The sequence below is a fragment of the Rhea pennata genome, chromosome 1, assembly GCF_028389875.1.
Source record: "Rhea pennata isolate bPtePen1 chromosome 1, bPtePen1.pri, whole genome shotgun sequence".
In the NCBI taxonomy this organism is placed as follows: domain Eukaryota; kingdom Metazoa; phylum Chordata; class Aves; order Rheiformes; family Rheidae; genus Rhea; species Rhea pennata.
Genome location: NC_084663.1, coordinates 195,742,938 through 195,757,830, shown reverse-complemented (window position 1 = coordinate 195,757,830; position 14,893 = coordinate 195,742,938). Strand labels below are relative to the sequence as shown.

The 14,893-nt window shown below is 35.0% G+C and overlaps 1 protein-coding gene across 2 annotated transcripts in view; it reads left to right on the top strand.

Moving 5' to 3' along the window:
- Nucleotides 1-14,893, top strand: part of TNFRSF19 (TNF receptor superfamily member 19) — a 65,371-nt gene that overhangs the window by 5,737 nt on the left and 44,741 nt on the right. For both annotated transcript variants that reach the window (XM_062577278.1, XM_062577271.1), the window contains 2 exons: nt 7,504-7,592; nt 8,426-8,536. In XM_062577278.1, coding sequence (XP_062433262.1) covers nt 7,527-7,592; nt 8,426-8,536 — 177 coding nt within the window. In that variant the 5' untranslated portion in view covers nt 7,504-7,526. The remainder of the gene's footprint in view (nt 1-7,503; nt 7,593-8,425; nt 8,537-14,893) is intronic.

Below are 14,893 nucleotides of genomic sequence, written 5' to 3'. Positions count from 1 at the left end.
CCAGCGCAGGCTCTGGGGAGAGGCGGCGGCGGCGGCGGCGGGACGCCGCTGGGTCCCTTCCTCCGCGGGATGGATCCGGCCTCTCTGGCCCGGGGCGCGGTGGGCGCGAAGGGCACCGCGGAGCGAGGGGAGTCGTCGCTGGGTTTTGCAGGTCTCCGCAGCCACTTGCAGTAGCTTCTCCGCTCTCCCGGCTGAGGCGAGCAAAAAGTCCTTGGAAGACGTGTTGTCTTGTTGCTTGTCTGCTGCATAAACAAGTTGCCGTGTACTTCAAACAGTCTGGAGCTGGAGTTGAGAGAAGAGCAGCTAGCAACTTTTTTTTCGTGGCTGGTGCGACGTTGAAAAGCCGCAATTGTGGTTCCTTTGAAAAGCTTTTGATCGTTTGACTTCCTTTCATGATGTCTGTCTCCATTAATCTACCCTTGGACTGAAGGCTTTATTTCACTTGATAGTCGTGAAAAGTCCTGATAGTTAATATTTATTTACTGTTTTTACACTTAAAATTACTTTTCATGCATGTTTTTATCTAATTAACAAAGGAGTCCGGAAGCATTTAATACGAACAGAAGTGGCAAATTGATTCAGTCTGTAAGCAGGTTTGTTAACTGCTACATAATCTCTTTCAAGTACACTTTCACCACCACATTTAAGACGAGTTAGATATCTTAACTGGAAGCTTTTTACTGTTCAAGCAAGCTTTTCTTAAAGTAGAAGTAAACTGGTTTTGTTACAATAATTAATAATTACTGGTCAAAGTTAACTTACACCTGTGTGTTTTGAAACTTTACATAGCCTCCAAAATGGCTAAAGAATGGCTTGCATAAATGTAGCATATTAGCATTGTACCATTGCAGTAGTTACTGTATTAACTAACTCAATGTTTTATAGAGTATGATCTTTAAAAGTTATTTTGGAAAAGAACTAACAGTACATTTTGGCATAAAATGGAATATGAATGTTACATTGGCACTCCTCTTTTTATTATACTTACTTATTCACTCATTTAAATATATAAATATGTATGAAGGAAGCTCTACACTAGGGTTTCACCCAGCAAACTACTGCTGTCTAGAAGTTGAGATGAGTGAGCTGTATTATACAAAAGGAGCAACATTATATACCACAGTTCTGATCTTGAAACATAAAATTGCTCATTATTTATATGAGTAGCCCGATCAACTACAGTGGGATTAGGAGTTCTTGTGGGAGTTAGAAGTCACAGGCTTTGACCCTGTAAAAAGCTTTATTATGATGTAGGAAAAATATCACTACATTGCACCTATATTAACACGTTTTACTATAATTTCTAATTAATGTTAGTCAGAATATGTGGGAGAATGTGGGTGATGAGCTATTTTACATCATTTTACCAGCATGGATTGGAAATGCCACTTGCAGGTAGCAAAAACAAGGATAAATTATGGAGTTTGTTCTCAAATTTTGCTGATTATACCCTTTTGTTCATACTGGGCTATAATAAATTATGTAAATACTGTGTATGATAGCGAAGACATTGCAGAGATGTTTTAAGGTGGAAGATTAAATTATCATTATCATAATTTTTAATCCTGTAAAGTCAGGTAGTTCAGTTAACATGAGTCAAAGCATATGGTACAGAGGTGAAGCGCAAATGTTTCCTGATTACGTAGAAACCTCCTTACAGCATGTAAAATAGATTTTAAAAATGTGATGTGCCATATTTAGTCTCTGCTATCATTTAGTTACAAAACTAGAAATAAATTCATAGCTTGCAAATTTAGTACAGTTTCATGTGTGGCAATTTATGCAAAATATGAGTTTATTCAACAAAATATTTAGTGTGATGAATGCTACCGAGTTGACAGTAGGGTTTTCTTGTTTTGTTTTGTTTTTCCCACAGGGACTTTCTCAGAACAGTTGGAGCAAATGTGGTCAGACAAGACCTCATTTACTTCACAAAGGGGATGAGTACAAGGGTTGTGGGCAAGATGTAAAAGGAGGATGTTCTAGATGTATGAGACAGAATATGTAGTTATGTAGTGGAAGTTCTGGTCCCTAACTATTTCTCTTTGTCTTTATCTTTACAGCAGTGTTAAGTACTTTCCCTTCTCTCATTTCTTGCCCACGGGGCACTGACTCTGCTAAAGCCATCTGGCACTCCTTGTCATTTTATTGCATACAGTTGACAGCTGCAGGTGGGAAACAGAGTAGTTAGAAGGGAGCTGGGATCCTATTCAATGGATACTGGAGACCTCTGGCAAGATTAGGTGGCCATATTTTTAGTCCTTAAAAAAAAAAAAAAAAAAAAAAAAAAAAAAACTCACAGATCACTGTTCCTCAGTGATATAGAGAGCAGGAAAAGTGGCCATCAAGTAGGAGTTTCAAATCAGATATGGGACATTTGTAAGATCAAGGAAAATTGAGTCGATAGTCGATTAGAAGTTGAGACCCTTCACCCGTTATAAAGCTTCCTTTAAAAGATGTTTGATGTTGACTTCAAAGTTTTAATTTTTCTACATATGAGAAACCTGCCAATAGGCCATAATTTCATTTTGCTACTGTTGAGTCTTGAGTTGATGTGTCTTCCATGGCAAAATTCTACTTTTTTATAGAGAAGAAAGAAATTTCTCTGACAGGTTGACAAAGAAATAGAATGATGGCTACTACTTAGGCTAGTAAGTAAATGTAAGAGTAAATTTTGAATGATAGTAGATTATAGGAACCAGGAAGTTTGGATGTTCTCTACTTCCAGGACACATTTATTACATGTTTCTAATTTATTGCTTACTATTGCGCTCTTTATATATATGCATGTATAGCAGTCCCCACGCACAATCTTAAAACTATGTGACCATATTTCTAAATGGATGTTCTATGTTTTGAGTAAGTGACCTTTGACTGTTTTTTCTTGAAATATTTTGGACTACCTTATGACTGTTAACCCAATAGCATTCACATGAAATGGCTTACCAATCTAAAAACATGTGTCCACAGTTTTATTTCATTTAATAAAATAAGGATATCTGGACTTAGTGTTATACATACCAGTATTTGAGCAAAAACAAATAATATTTAAATGTACTGAAACTGAATTTGGGGACACACATTCTAGAGGCAAAAAATTCCTCTAGTTATTTCTTACTTAAATATATGTATAAGAAAAATGGCTTGTGTCCAACTGACATGAGTGTAATGCCACTTGATACCAAGAAAGAACAAATTTGCCCTATGGCAACCTATTATTAAGTACTGCAATGTCTGCTTTTCAAGCAGAGCTTTTAACCAAACTAAAGACAGAAACAGGAAATGAGCAGTTGGCACAGTTACGTCACCTTAGGGACTTGCTTGCAGTACAATGAGTTATTAATATACCTTAACTTCTTGTATTAATCAAAATGTTATAATGAAACCAACATTTTATTATTTTGTACTTTTAACAGAGGTCTTGTCTTGTACACCATTTCTTTTCCTCATATGTTATAGCCAGTATATCAGCTTTGGTTTTTCTTTGTAGAAACTAGGATAATAAGCACAACTGCATGATACCACAGACATTCATATATGTCTCCTGAAAAGATCTGAATGCATTTTGAAGCTACTAAGCCTATTCCAGTGCATTGAAGTTTAAGGCCCAGAGATTTACAAGCTGCTTTTGGATCTGCATCATGAATAATAAAGATATATCTTTTAGATAATTTATCATAGTCTTAAAGCTGTTAATTTGCATTATACATGTAATAAGTCAACAAATGTGAAGTCTACTAAGATGACTTGGATGATTACAAGATGACTTGAAAAAGTCTGTGGTAGTTTGATGCCAATTCTAAAACACTTGATTTTTGGAAATCTACTCTTGAGTTTTAGTGTTCTGGAACTCTTGATGTTTGAAGGTGTTGGACTTGGCAGTAGTGTTATAAAGGCAGTTGAATTTCTTTTCAATCAAAAATATTTCACAGTTGTAATAAAATTCCACACCTAAGTCAACAGAAATGTGTTGTTCCAGTACAGTTTGCTTCTCCATATGCTATATTCTAAAAATCTTTGAGGTACAGACTGTAAGATCACCGTATAACAGATATGGCAACTCCATATGGTTGTTAAACAGAAATATAACTTACTGTCAGCCTGACCAGCAACATCTTTAATACAGTTTGTCATTCTTTACTACCTGCTGTTAAGAACTGACATTTATTTTTAATCCACTTTTGACTACAGAATGTTACAAAAATAAAAATGTATCATTTGCTTTGCTTCAATATTGATTTTAATAAATTGCTTATATGCTAGCTAACAATATTAAAGTTTCAAGGCATTGCATAGTGGGAAAATGTGTAGGATGAATGAGGCTTCATTACACAAGTTAATGTAGTTGTACTGTAATGATATGGCAAGTACTACTTCTGGTCAATAAATCAGGCTGTCTTCCATCTTCTTTATTTTTCCATACCTTAAATGACTTGCCCAAAAAAATGCAGACTGTTTAGATTATGCCACAGCTCAGTATTTTAGTTCATTAGGCTTAGTACAGCTCAATAAAATCATTTGTATTGATAATTTTATATCAAACTAGAAAATATAAACTTGTTGTTTCTACTTTTAACCATACAAAGACTCCTGGTTTTGAACTGTTGATAGTATTATGCATATTCTGAATGTAATTTAATTAGAGCTGTGTTTGTGTTTTATTTCTTAAACAAGAATATTATTAAGGAATGTGATCAATATAAATTCATACAACTTGAAATAATCACTTGACATTCAATTCTAAGCAACTCAATTACATTTACATCTTTTTTTTTCAACTTCCCACTTATGTAATGTTTTCCTTCTATAGCAAGTAAGAAAATATATGAAGTATTGTTTTTTTTCCACGGGGATACCATATTATGGCATCAGAAAGTCAATAGAAATTGTCTCCCAAATCTCTTTAGTTCCAGCATGATGCTTTGAGTTAATGCTTTGTTGGTTTATATAATTATTGCTGCCCTTGCTCCCCAAATTTTTTTCTTTGCCATCTCTTATATTCTCTAATCAAAAAAATGAAGTCACTTGTTTTGCAAGGTTGCTTTTTTCATAATATTATGTTGAAAGGTATTTATTGTATTTCTGTTCTTTAGTTAATGTTTTAAAATATTTTAAAACATCATCATCTTTGAATTTCTCTAGCATTCCTGAGTGTTTAAAAAAAATGAACAGGCTTAAGCCTTTCCTGCTACCTCCTCAAAGTTACTGAGGTACAAAGTCTCACGATTTGCTTTAGGTTTAATCTGATTTTACTTAGCGGATCCTCAGTTACTAATCAGCCAAAAGATACTTTATATGGTGTGGTTTTTTCCATCTTGTTTCTTTCTAAACATAGATCATAAACACTTCTTTAAACTTCTGTTTCTTTAACAGTAATTTTACTATTTCTGTCTACTGTTTGATCTGTGCTGTAACTAGAATTGTTTTGTTTCTGTATCCTTTTAATTTTCCCTGTTGTGCTAGCCCTGACAGCATCTCATACCAATTTTGTGGGTTTAATAACTTTTAAAATATATTGATACTCCTTTTCCATTTGTTTTGTAGTGCTTTTTACCTTGAGCCATTATATTTAGGTCATCTCATCTTCATGAGATTTGAGTTCACACTTCTCTGTTTACTTTTTTTTCCCTCATCTTTGAAAAAGTAACCTCTTTATATGTATATGCATTTGTATTATTAGTTGGTATCTCTTCTTTTTACCAATGTTGACAAGCATATAATCTGATAAATTTCACTGGCCCATAGGCTATTACCATCACTAAGTGAGAAATAACTGTATAAAGTTAGTGTTTCCTTTCCTGTAGAGTGTTATCTTACACACTCTCTCCCTGTTCTTTTTTTCCTGGGCAGATTTTAACTAGCTAATTTTACACTTCAGAGAGTAGTTTGTCTCAAAAGATACTAACAGTGTAATTTACGTGTAGTTTCTTCTTATCAATTTGAATTCATTAACTAGAGTGTCCATGCAATGAAATGTGTATTCATGTGTTAATTAGAGTTTCTACTCATTCCGATTATGATATTTTAATAGTTTATTATGCTTGTTTTCATTTTGTAAAACATTTTGCAGCTGTCCTTAATCTTTTTTTGACCTTTTCTTTACTCCTAAATGATATAAATGGCTAATCATCTCTTTTAAGAGAGTGTAATTGAACATCAAGTACTTAAGCTCTGAAGCAGGCTAAAAAAAATTTAAGTATTATTTTTTCATATCATCTAGCTGAAAGGAATGGCATTATATTCTTGTCATATAATGTCGGCAAGTTAGGATCAAATTCTTACCCTCTTGTAATTAAAGTGGTGTTTTATGTAAGCTGGATGTACTTGATTTGTTGTCGCTATACAAAATACATTTGTATTGCCAATTAACTTATAAAACCAAAAAGTAAGAAAAAAAAGAACATAAAGATTCAAACAAAAGGACACACAACAGAAGAGAAATGTTGTTGGCCAAGCATAGCATTTTTAATGATGGGTATGCTTTTGTTAATCTAAAAAAAAAAAAAAAAATCCAAGTTAACACTTCCTTTCCACGACAATTTCAAATTGTTCCCCTTCCAATTTGTTTTATCATTTGTTTGTTAACGCTTCTCAAAGTAATTGAGCAAGGCTTTAAGGAATTTTTTCCTCTTTTTTTCTGAGGTTACAGTGAAAATTCATGAGGTAGGATGTAATTTAATTGTGCTATTTGAAATGCCTTCAGTAACAGCCTGTGATTGCCTGTTTACTATCATAAGTAATCATGTTAACACATCTTAAGAAGTTAATACGCCTGAGCTAAGCTATTGAAACAGATCTTATGTATGCTTCCAGTTTATTGCAGAACAAAATAAAAAGATTACCTCAAATACTAGAGACATCCTATTCTACTCTACACTGCAAGGCAGGAGCATACACATGATCAGCTACTGCGTCTTGGCTGATAAGCTCCATATTTGAAGAAATTGCCAAATCGATCATATGCCTTCACTTAAAACCTGATGAACCCCCTCTTGTAAGAGTATTGCAGGTTTTAATATGTTTCAGTAGACACGGAGTAAAGCTGCAAATTGATACGTTGTCTATAGTTTATCTGTTGGTTCTATACTTATTTGGCATCTAGCAAGCAAGCAAGAAATGTTAGCGTTCAACATCAGATGTTAGAAAATGCTACATCTACCAATGTTGAAGTTCTCCAGTATAGGCTGGTAGCCTATATTGGAATCTTGATAATATTCATAATTCTTTGATCGAAATTAAAGCTATATAAACTTTATATATATAGCCTTTTCTTTTTTTTTTAAGAAGAAAAGGGCATAATTTCTAAAAATAGATTCCTGGAAGCTAAATAGAAAGCATATATCTGAAATATTTTAATGATGTTAACAAATACATATTTTGGCATGCTGGAATATATAAAGTACTATGGACATATGGCTTTGTAAAAGTGTAAACAACATTGTGACCTATAAATAATACAATAAATACTTACCCTCTTTCCTTTGTATCCAATTTCTTCTGAAGGGAGAAAGGTTTAATTGGAAGAAATGGATACTAAAGGATTACAAGAAGATAAAAACCTGAAGATGCTTTTATTTTTACTAGCATATTTGGTAAGTAAATGATTAACAGTATTTTTCTCAAGATGAATGTTGAAAAACGCTTGCATTTGACACAGGAGTGTGATGTCCTTTGTTTTATATATTACAGGTAATACTGAAAATCTTAAATTTGTGTACAGACAGTTACATATGCATTTTATCAGTTTTAAAGTGAGTTTGGTCAAATTACATGTGCAATTTCTTGCTACTTTAAAAATTACAATTGCAATTAAAAACAACTGCAATTAAAATCTATCTTCTGAGGCTCTTCATATCTTTTTGGAAGAGTGACTAGGACAGAAAATATAAATGAATATAGTGTTGTGCAGATGATTCTGTTCTACTTCAGAAAGAAATGGCAAGATTCCTATGCAGTATACAGTAGTGATCCCTTAGAGCAGGATTGGAGCTTAAGAAAATAATTGTATACATTTTTCATGAGGTTGCATAACGTAAAGAATTTAAACTCATGTTCAACACTGAAATGACTTGACATTCTGCAAGTACTAGGTATCAAGCAGACCTTAAATTGTTGGAAGACACAGAGTACTTAGTTGGGGAAAAAAACAACAACAACAACAAAAAAAAAAAAAAACTAATGTGGGCATTGCCAGATGTGGGCAAGAGGACTGAATTTTAAAAACTCTAAGTTTTTGATAATGTAGGAAGTACTTTTTAAGAGATGGCATGAATTTAGTCCTCTGATTTAGAGAAGATACACTTTCTCAAATTTATGTAAAATATATGTTACAATAACTCCTCATTATTAAACACAAGTTAATTATATTATCACTGATCAATTATGTTTTTGGTGAGTTTACTTTTTCTCTCCCCCCCCCTTAAAGCTAAGTAAGGTAATTTGTGAGACTGGAGATTGCAGAGAGCAAGAATTTAAAGATCATGCTGGAAACTGTGTCCTCTGCAAACAGTGTGGACCTGGAATGGAATTGTCAAAGGTAAGCGAATGATGCTATATTTATTTATAACTTTTTTTCCAAAATTGTGTTTACATATATGGTTAAAATAATAGATATTTGTGTTTATGTAGCAATATTTTTAATGATATTATGATATTTTGGCTTTTGAACCTTTACCTCCTTTTCTCTTCTTTTTTTTTTCTTTTTTCTTTTTTTTTTTTTAAAGTATCATGTTTTTTAGTTCTCTTATATAAAACTGTTTGGTTTAGAAAGTAATGATGCCATTAATTAACTAGGAGTATTAAGGCACAGGAGTATACTCTCTAAAATCAAAATGGTTTTTAAAGATGTTAGTTTTTTTTTTTTGGAGGGGGGTTGATTTTAAGCATCCACTTAAAACTGTATGACTTCACTGTGTAGCGATGGAGAGTAAGAAGAATGAATTTCAAATTAGTGATTGGTACATACATCTGAAATGAAGAGAAGTAAGGAAGAAGTGAAAGGGTGGGTTTCAGCAACTTAGGCAGCAGAGGGGAGAAAAAACAGGATGATTTATGAAATGATGGAGAAACAGGATGTTTTAGGGGAGCGAGTGTACAATGCTAGAAATAAAGGTTGTCAGGCGAGAGAGAGAGAGGGTGCAAGCTGGTGCTGTGAAGGATAGGCAGACCTGTCGAGTCTCACGCATAGGCATGAGACTCTGTGTTTCTTCAGTCTCCCACTACTATACTGCATCTTGCCCATTGTCAGAGCAGTGGTATGACTTCCCTTCTGCTTCATGAAACTATCTGCCAGACATAACTATGTAGTCTGGCATCTGTGATATATCTGATAGGTGGAATCATAAAGCAAGAGAGAAGTAGCTGCACTGTTCAGTGCCTGTCCCTTTGGATGTGGAAGGCTGTACCCTGTTCTCTAGTCTCACTGATGGCGTCTAAAGGATGATAAAGGCAGAACGTAGGGTATGATTTAGATGGAGTGAAATTTAATTTTCAAGGTTGCTTTGTAGGCAAGCATGTTATTATAGATCTAAGGGGTGCTATGGAATCTTAATTTTTTTAACATGAAACAGGGCATAGTCTGTATGTGTTTTAAACAACAGAAAAAGAAGCTTTCAACTTTGTGGCTTTATATTTCTTACTATATTCAGCTCTTAAAAAAGCACAAGTAAAGCATTGTGGTTTCTGTTTGGTTTGAGAGATATACTTAAAGAAATGCTTAAGTTTAAGAATTAACAGAGGGTGGCAGTTTCATGAAATTATGTGGCATATTTTCCCCCTTTTCAACCCTCTGCTGCTAGTTCTTAGTACATTATCAGAAATATTGTTGCACTTTAATAAAGACTGTTTTTGTTAGGCAGTGCTAGTTAGGGTTTAGTCCTGCAAACAAAGCTGCTGAAGCAGAGATTTGAAGAAGGCTAGTGGTATGATGTGTTCTTTTTGTTTTTTTCAAATTGATCTTTAATTTGGGGAATGAGAGATTTTTGTGGGGGGTGTTTATAGAGGCATTTATAAGTATGGCACATTATAACAGTGTTTCTACTAAAGCAGTACTATGTACACTGATGTAGCATACAAATCTAGTTGCAAACTAAAAACGAAAGCATAAAAACAAATCTGTTCAGTAATTATTTATAGATTTCTTTCAATTTATTAAAGAAATACTAAAAATAGGAAAATCAAAGTTTGCAGTAGTATACTATTAAAATTATATTTTTTGTTATCTTAATGATTTTTTTTTATGTTTACCACCTGATAGTCCTGTTTTTTAGGACTAACTTTACTGGAAATATGAATAGTTAATTCAATTTGAATGGGTAAGCTTTCCATTATTACTTCCAGTCATGAATATGCTTTCAAATATTATTTTTTTGCCACTACATTAGAACTGAGATAACTAAACTGATGTTGCTCAAACCTAAGTACAAATGGAAGCATAACGTTGTGTATAAATAGAAGTACACTTTCCTGTGAATCCTAACTAAGGATGTGATGCTGTAATTGTTAATGAAGTTGAAGATGTTGCCTTGCTGAGCTACTAAGTCAAAGGTCAGAAGGTAAAGGAAAAAGTGATTTAATGAAACACATGAAGTTACTTGCAGCACAGTTTTCTTCTTAATATATAAGAAAGTGATGGGATAATTACAGTATAGTTTAATAACAGTTTCTTGGTAGTTATCACAAATAATGCATCTGTTTTCTTTTTAAATAAGTGCTCATGTAAAATCTTACAGATGAAATTAGATGCACTGCTGGATGTGCGAGCATGAGCATATATAGTAAAATACAATGTTATCTCTTTTTTGTTATAAGAGTGTTTGTTTTAAGCAGTTAACTGGGCAGGTTTCTCTTTATGTAAGTTACAAAACAACTCGGCTTATGTTATTGATAAATACAAAAATTCAGCTATTGGGCCATGCAGCAGTGCATTGTGCAAAGACCTGATGCATAATATATGTTCATGATAGTAGTTCAAATCTTTCCAAAAAACTGTAGCAAATTTAACTCTATTCTGACATGCTTGATACCAGATCAAGTATCCTCCACAACTGGTCAGCATGAAGCCAACCTGATTTAGGAAATTTGACAAAATGTAAATATATAACCCTGCTTTCTTCTCCAATCAATTCAGATAGAATTATACTGCTGAGTAATCTGAAGCAGATAGATTCAGTGTCAATGACCCTGTAGAATCCTGTCTTCACCCTTATTAACAAGAAAATACTTCCTCTTAGTTATAATGTAAATCTGTAGATTTAATTCTTTCTCAGTATTACCGTGTATACAAAAATAGGAACTATGTTTCTTTCAAAAGGTGATAGTAGAGATAGTAAGCTAAACACTATGAAAAAGAAAGCAGAGTTGTCAAGATTAAAATAAAGGTAAAAACTGTGGTACAGACAAGTACTACGATTTACAAATACATTCCTGCTGAATTAATTGGTGAATCATGATTTCTGCCCATTTAAAATAAATAAATTATACTCTTACTGCAGATTTATAAAACCTAGTTAAGTCAGCAGTCATTAGTTGACCCTGCACTTAAGGGAAGACACAGTGACATTTAAAGACCAGACTTGCTAATCTTACGTATCGCAACTTGCACAGATGACTGAAGGCATAGCTAAAGCCTAGTCAAGTCAGATTCTATGTGACAGCCCAGTCACCAGATGCACTCAGATAGACCACAGACTTAAATCAACAGCATGGATGAGCATGCTGGACAAAGAACCCTCTGCATAGGGCCGCTTTTGGGTTCAGCACTTTCGCTGCACTATTGGACAAGCTACTGACTTTGTTTTCTGGGGCAGAGTTGGTTCAATGCCAAAGCGCTTTTCATAGGCTCAGCCTTTGTAAATAGTATGCCGAAGTCTGTGTTCCTAATCTTCCATTCTTTTTGTAAGTTGTGCTCAATGCAGAGAAAAGAGGAAAAAACCACATTTATTTTAAATGCTATCTTAATCTAAGTAAGCCAGGTATTTTTTTTGTTTGTTTTATACGTACATGGGTACACACACATGCACGTGCACGCATGCACACTTGTATTTTTACAACTACCAATCTGAGTTGTTTATATGACCAATGTTGCTAATAGAATATGAACATCTCGTATTACCTTTTTAAGTTAGAGAAATACTATTACCTTCTCTTAATTTATTCACAGAACATTATCACAGAAATCAGTTTGTCCATGGTAATGCAGGAAGATTTTGGTAAAATAGGGCATTTAATTTTAGTTGCAAACTTGTGCTTAATCTGTTGGATTGACCTTCCTGTATGCATAGATAAGGAACTTCAGACATACTTTGTAGCATGAAAGAAGTGGAAAAAACAATACATTTTATGTAACTGGTTCTGGATCTAAACTTTTATTGAGATAAGTTTTGTTACAACTGAACTATTCTTTTCAGCTATTCCTATCTCAGTATAATAGGAGTCTCTTTCAGGAATGTTTTTGAGTAATTCTTTGTTCTTTAAAATATGTAAAAAGAGCACACACTGAACTTTTCCTTTCAGATTCCCTATCGAGCATTAGGAATCTTTTAATAAGAGCACTTCAACGTATTATTAAAAGCTAATCTATCACTTTTGTTACTTGCGTCTTTTAGTGAAGTATTTTTATGATATTTAAGTCATAATAAAGTCAGTTTTGTTATTTACCAACAGTTTAGGATTGATGAGGAAGGGAATGAAAGCATCGTACCTCCTGCTGTTTGTTTGCTTGCATTTGTTCATTTAAAGAAATCTATATATCTTTTTTGTTTCTTAAACATGTCCTTGATAATGTTTGTGAAGCTTTTGAACTTCTGAAATAGTGTTTTTTTCCTTTTTGAAAAAGATTGCTTTCTTTTTGGAGGGAGGCGCTAAAATGATTGTAACTGTTCAGAGAAGTGTTTGCTTCATTTAGTAGGAAACAAAGCATCATACAATTAAGCAAGGATTTAAATACCTTCCATTCTTTAAATGGCTTCAAATTTCCTGTGCCTGAATAGCTGTTGGTGTGGCTTGATAATAAGAACCTTGTTTATCTTATCTTACCAGTAATGTGTTTCTATATAAATCTGACTTTGTATATGATTGAGATTTATATAAATCACAATTAACACAGTCAAAAATAAACCAGAGTAGCTTGAGCTAAACAAAGGCACAACCTGGAAAAGTTTCCCATATAGAAGTAAGAGGCTTGAGTTCTTCTAGTCTTTTCACTATCATTTGCTTATAACCACTGGCTGCAACTTCCTCAAACTTCCTTATGAAATTATGCTTTTTTTAAACTCGTATACAAAAATAAAATACATATCTCTTCCCTCATCAAACTTGGATGGCAAATCGAAACTATTGCAGTTCTAGATTGTTTTGTCAGCAGATCACATCTGAGACTTTAATTTAACAACACAGAACTGACAGTTTTGGCAGCAGTAAGTTCTTGCCACAGTGCACTGTCGTACAGTTATGAAACAGTAGGTATGTAGGCTGTGCTATAAAACATATCACTAAGCTGATCGCTTTTAACGTGGATCAGCTCTGTGATTCAGATTTACGACTCAGCTTCATGAATGGTTATATCAGTAGAGTTGAGGATGGTGTATGACAAAGGAGAAAAAACAGAGAAGTAAGATGTTTCCCCTCCTGGGAAACCTGTATGCACAACTATCTCTCTGAAATGCCTGTACACCAATACACACAGCATGGAGAATAAACAGGAGGAACTGGAGATCTGTGTGTGGTCATAGGGCCATGATCTCATTGCAGTTACAGAGGCATGGTGGGATAGCTCACGTGACTGGAACATTGTCATGGATGGCTTCTTAGGAAAGACAGACCAGGAAGGTGAGGTGGTAGAGTTGCTCTTTATGTGAGAGCGCAACTGGAATGTATCGAGCTCTGCCTAGGGGTGGAGGAAGAGCAAGTCGAGAGCTTATGGGAGAGGATTAAAGGACAGGCTAACAAGGGGGATGCTGCTGTGGGTGTCTACTACAGGCCACCTGATCAGGAAGAGGAAGATGATGAGGCCTTTTGCAGATGGCTGGAAGCAGCTTCACGATCACAGGCCATGGTTCTCATGGGGGACTTCAACCACCCTGATATCTGCTAGGAAGACAACATGGCTAGGCACAAACAGTCTGGGAGGCTCCTGCAGAGCATTGATGATAACTTTTTGACACAGGTGGTGGAGGAGCCAATGAGGAAGGGTGTCCTGCTGGACCTTGTCCTAACCAACAAAGAAGAACTGGTTAGAGATGTGAAGGTTGGGGGCAGCCTTGGCTGCAGTGACATGAGATGGTGGAGTTCAGGATCCTGAGTGGAGAAAGCAAGCCAATAAGTAGGATGGCAATCCTGGACTTCAGGAGAGCAGACTTTGGCCTCTTCAGACTTACTTGGAGGAATCCCATGGATTAAGGCCCTAGAAGGAAGGATGCTCCAGGAGAACTGGCTAGTATTCAAGCATTGCTTCCTTTACACTCAAGAGCAGTGTATCCCAAGGAGAAAAAAATCCAGAAAAGGAGGCAGGAGACCTGCATGGATGAGCAAGGAGCTCCTTGCAAAACTCACACAAAAGAAGAAAGTACACAGAATGTGGAAGAGGGGTCTGGCCACTTGGGAGAATTATAAGAATGTTATTAGAGTATGCAGGGATGCGATGAGGAAGGCTAAGGCCTATTTGGAGTTAAGTCTGGCAAGGGATGTCAAGGACAACAGGAAGGGCTTTTTCAAATACATTAGTAGCACGAGGAAGACTGAGGAAAATGTGGGCCCGCTACTGAATGGGGCAGGGGCCCTGGTGACAAAGGATACAGAGAAGGCAGAATTGCTGAATGCCTTATTTGCTTCAGTCTTTACTGCTAAGGGCAGCCCTCAGGAATCCCAGACCCTGGAGATGAGGGAGGAAGTCTGG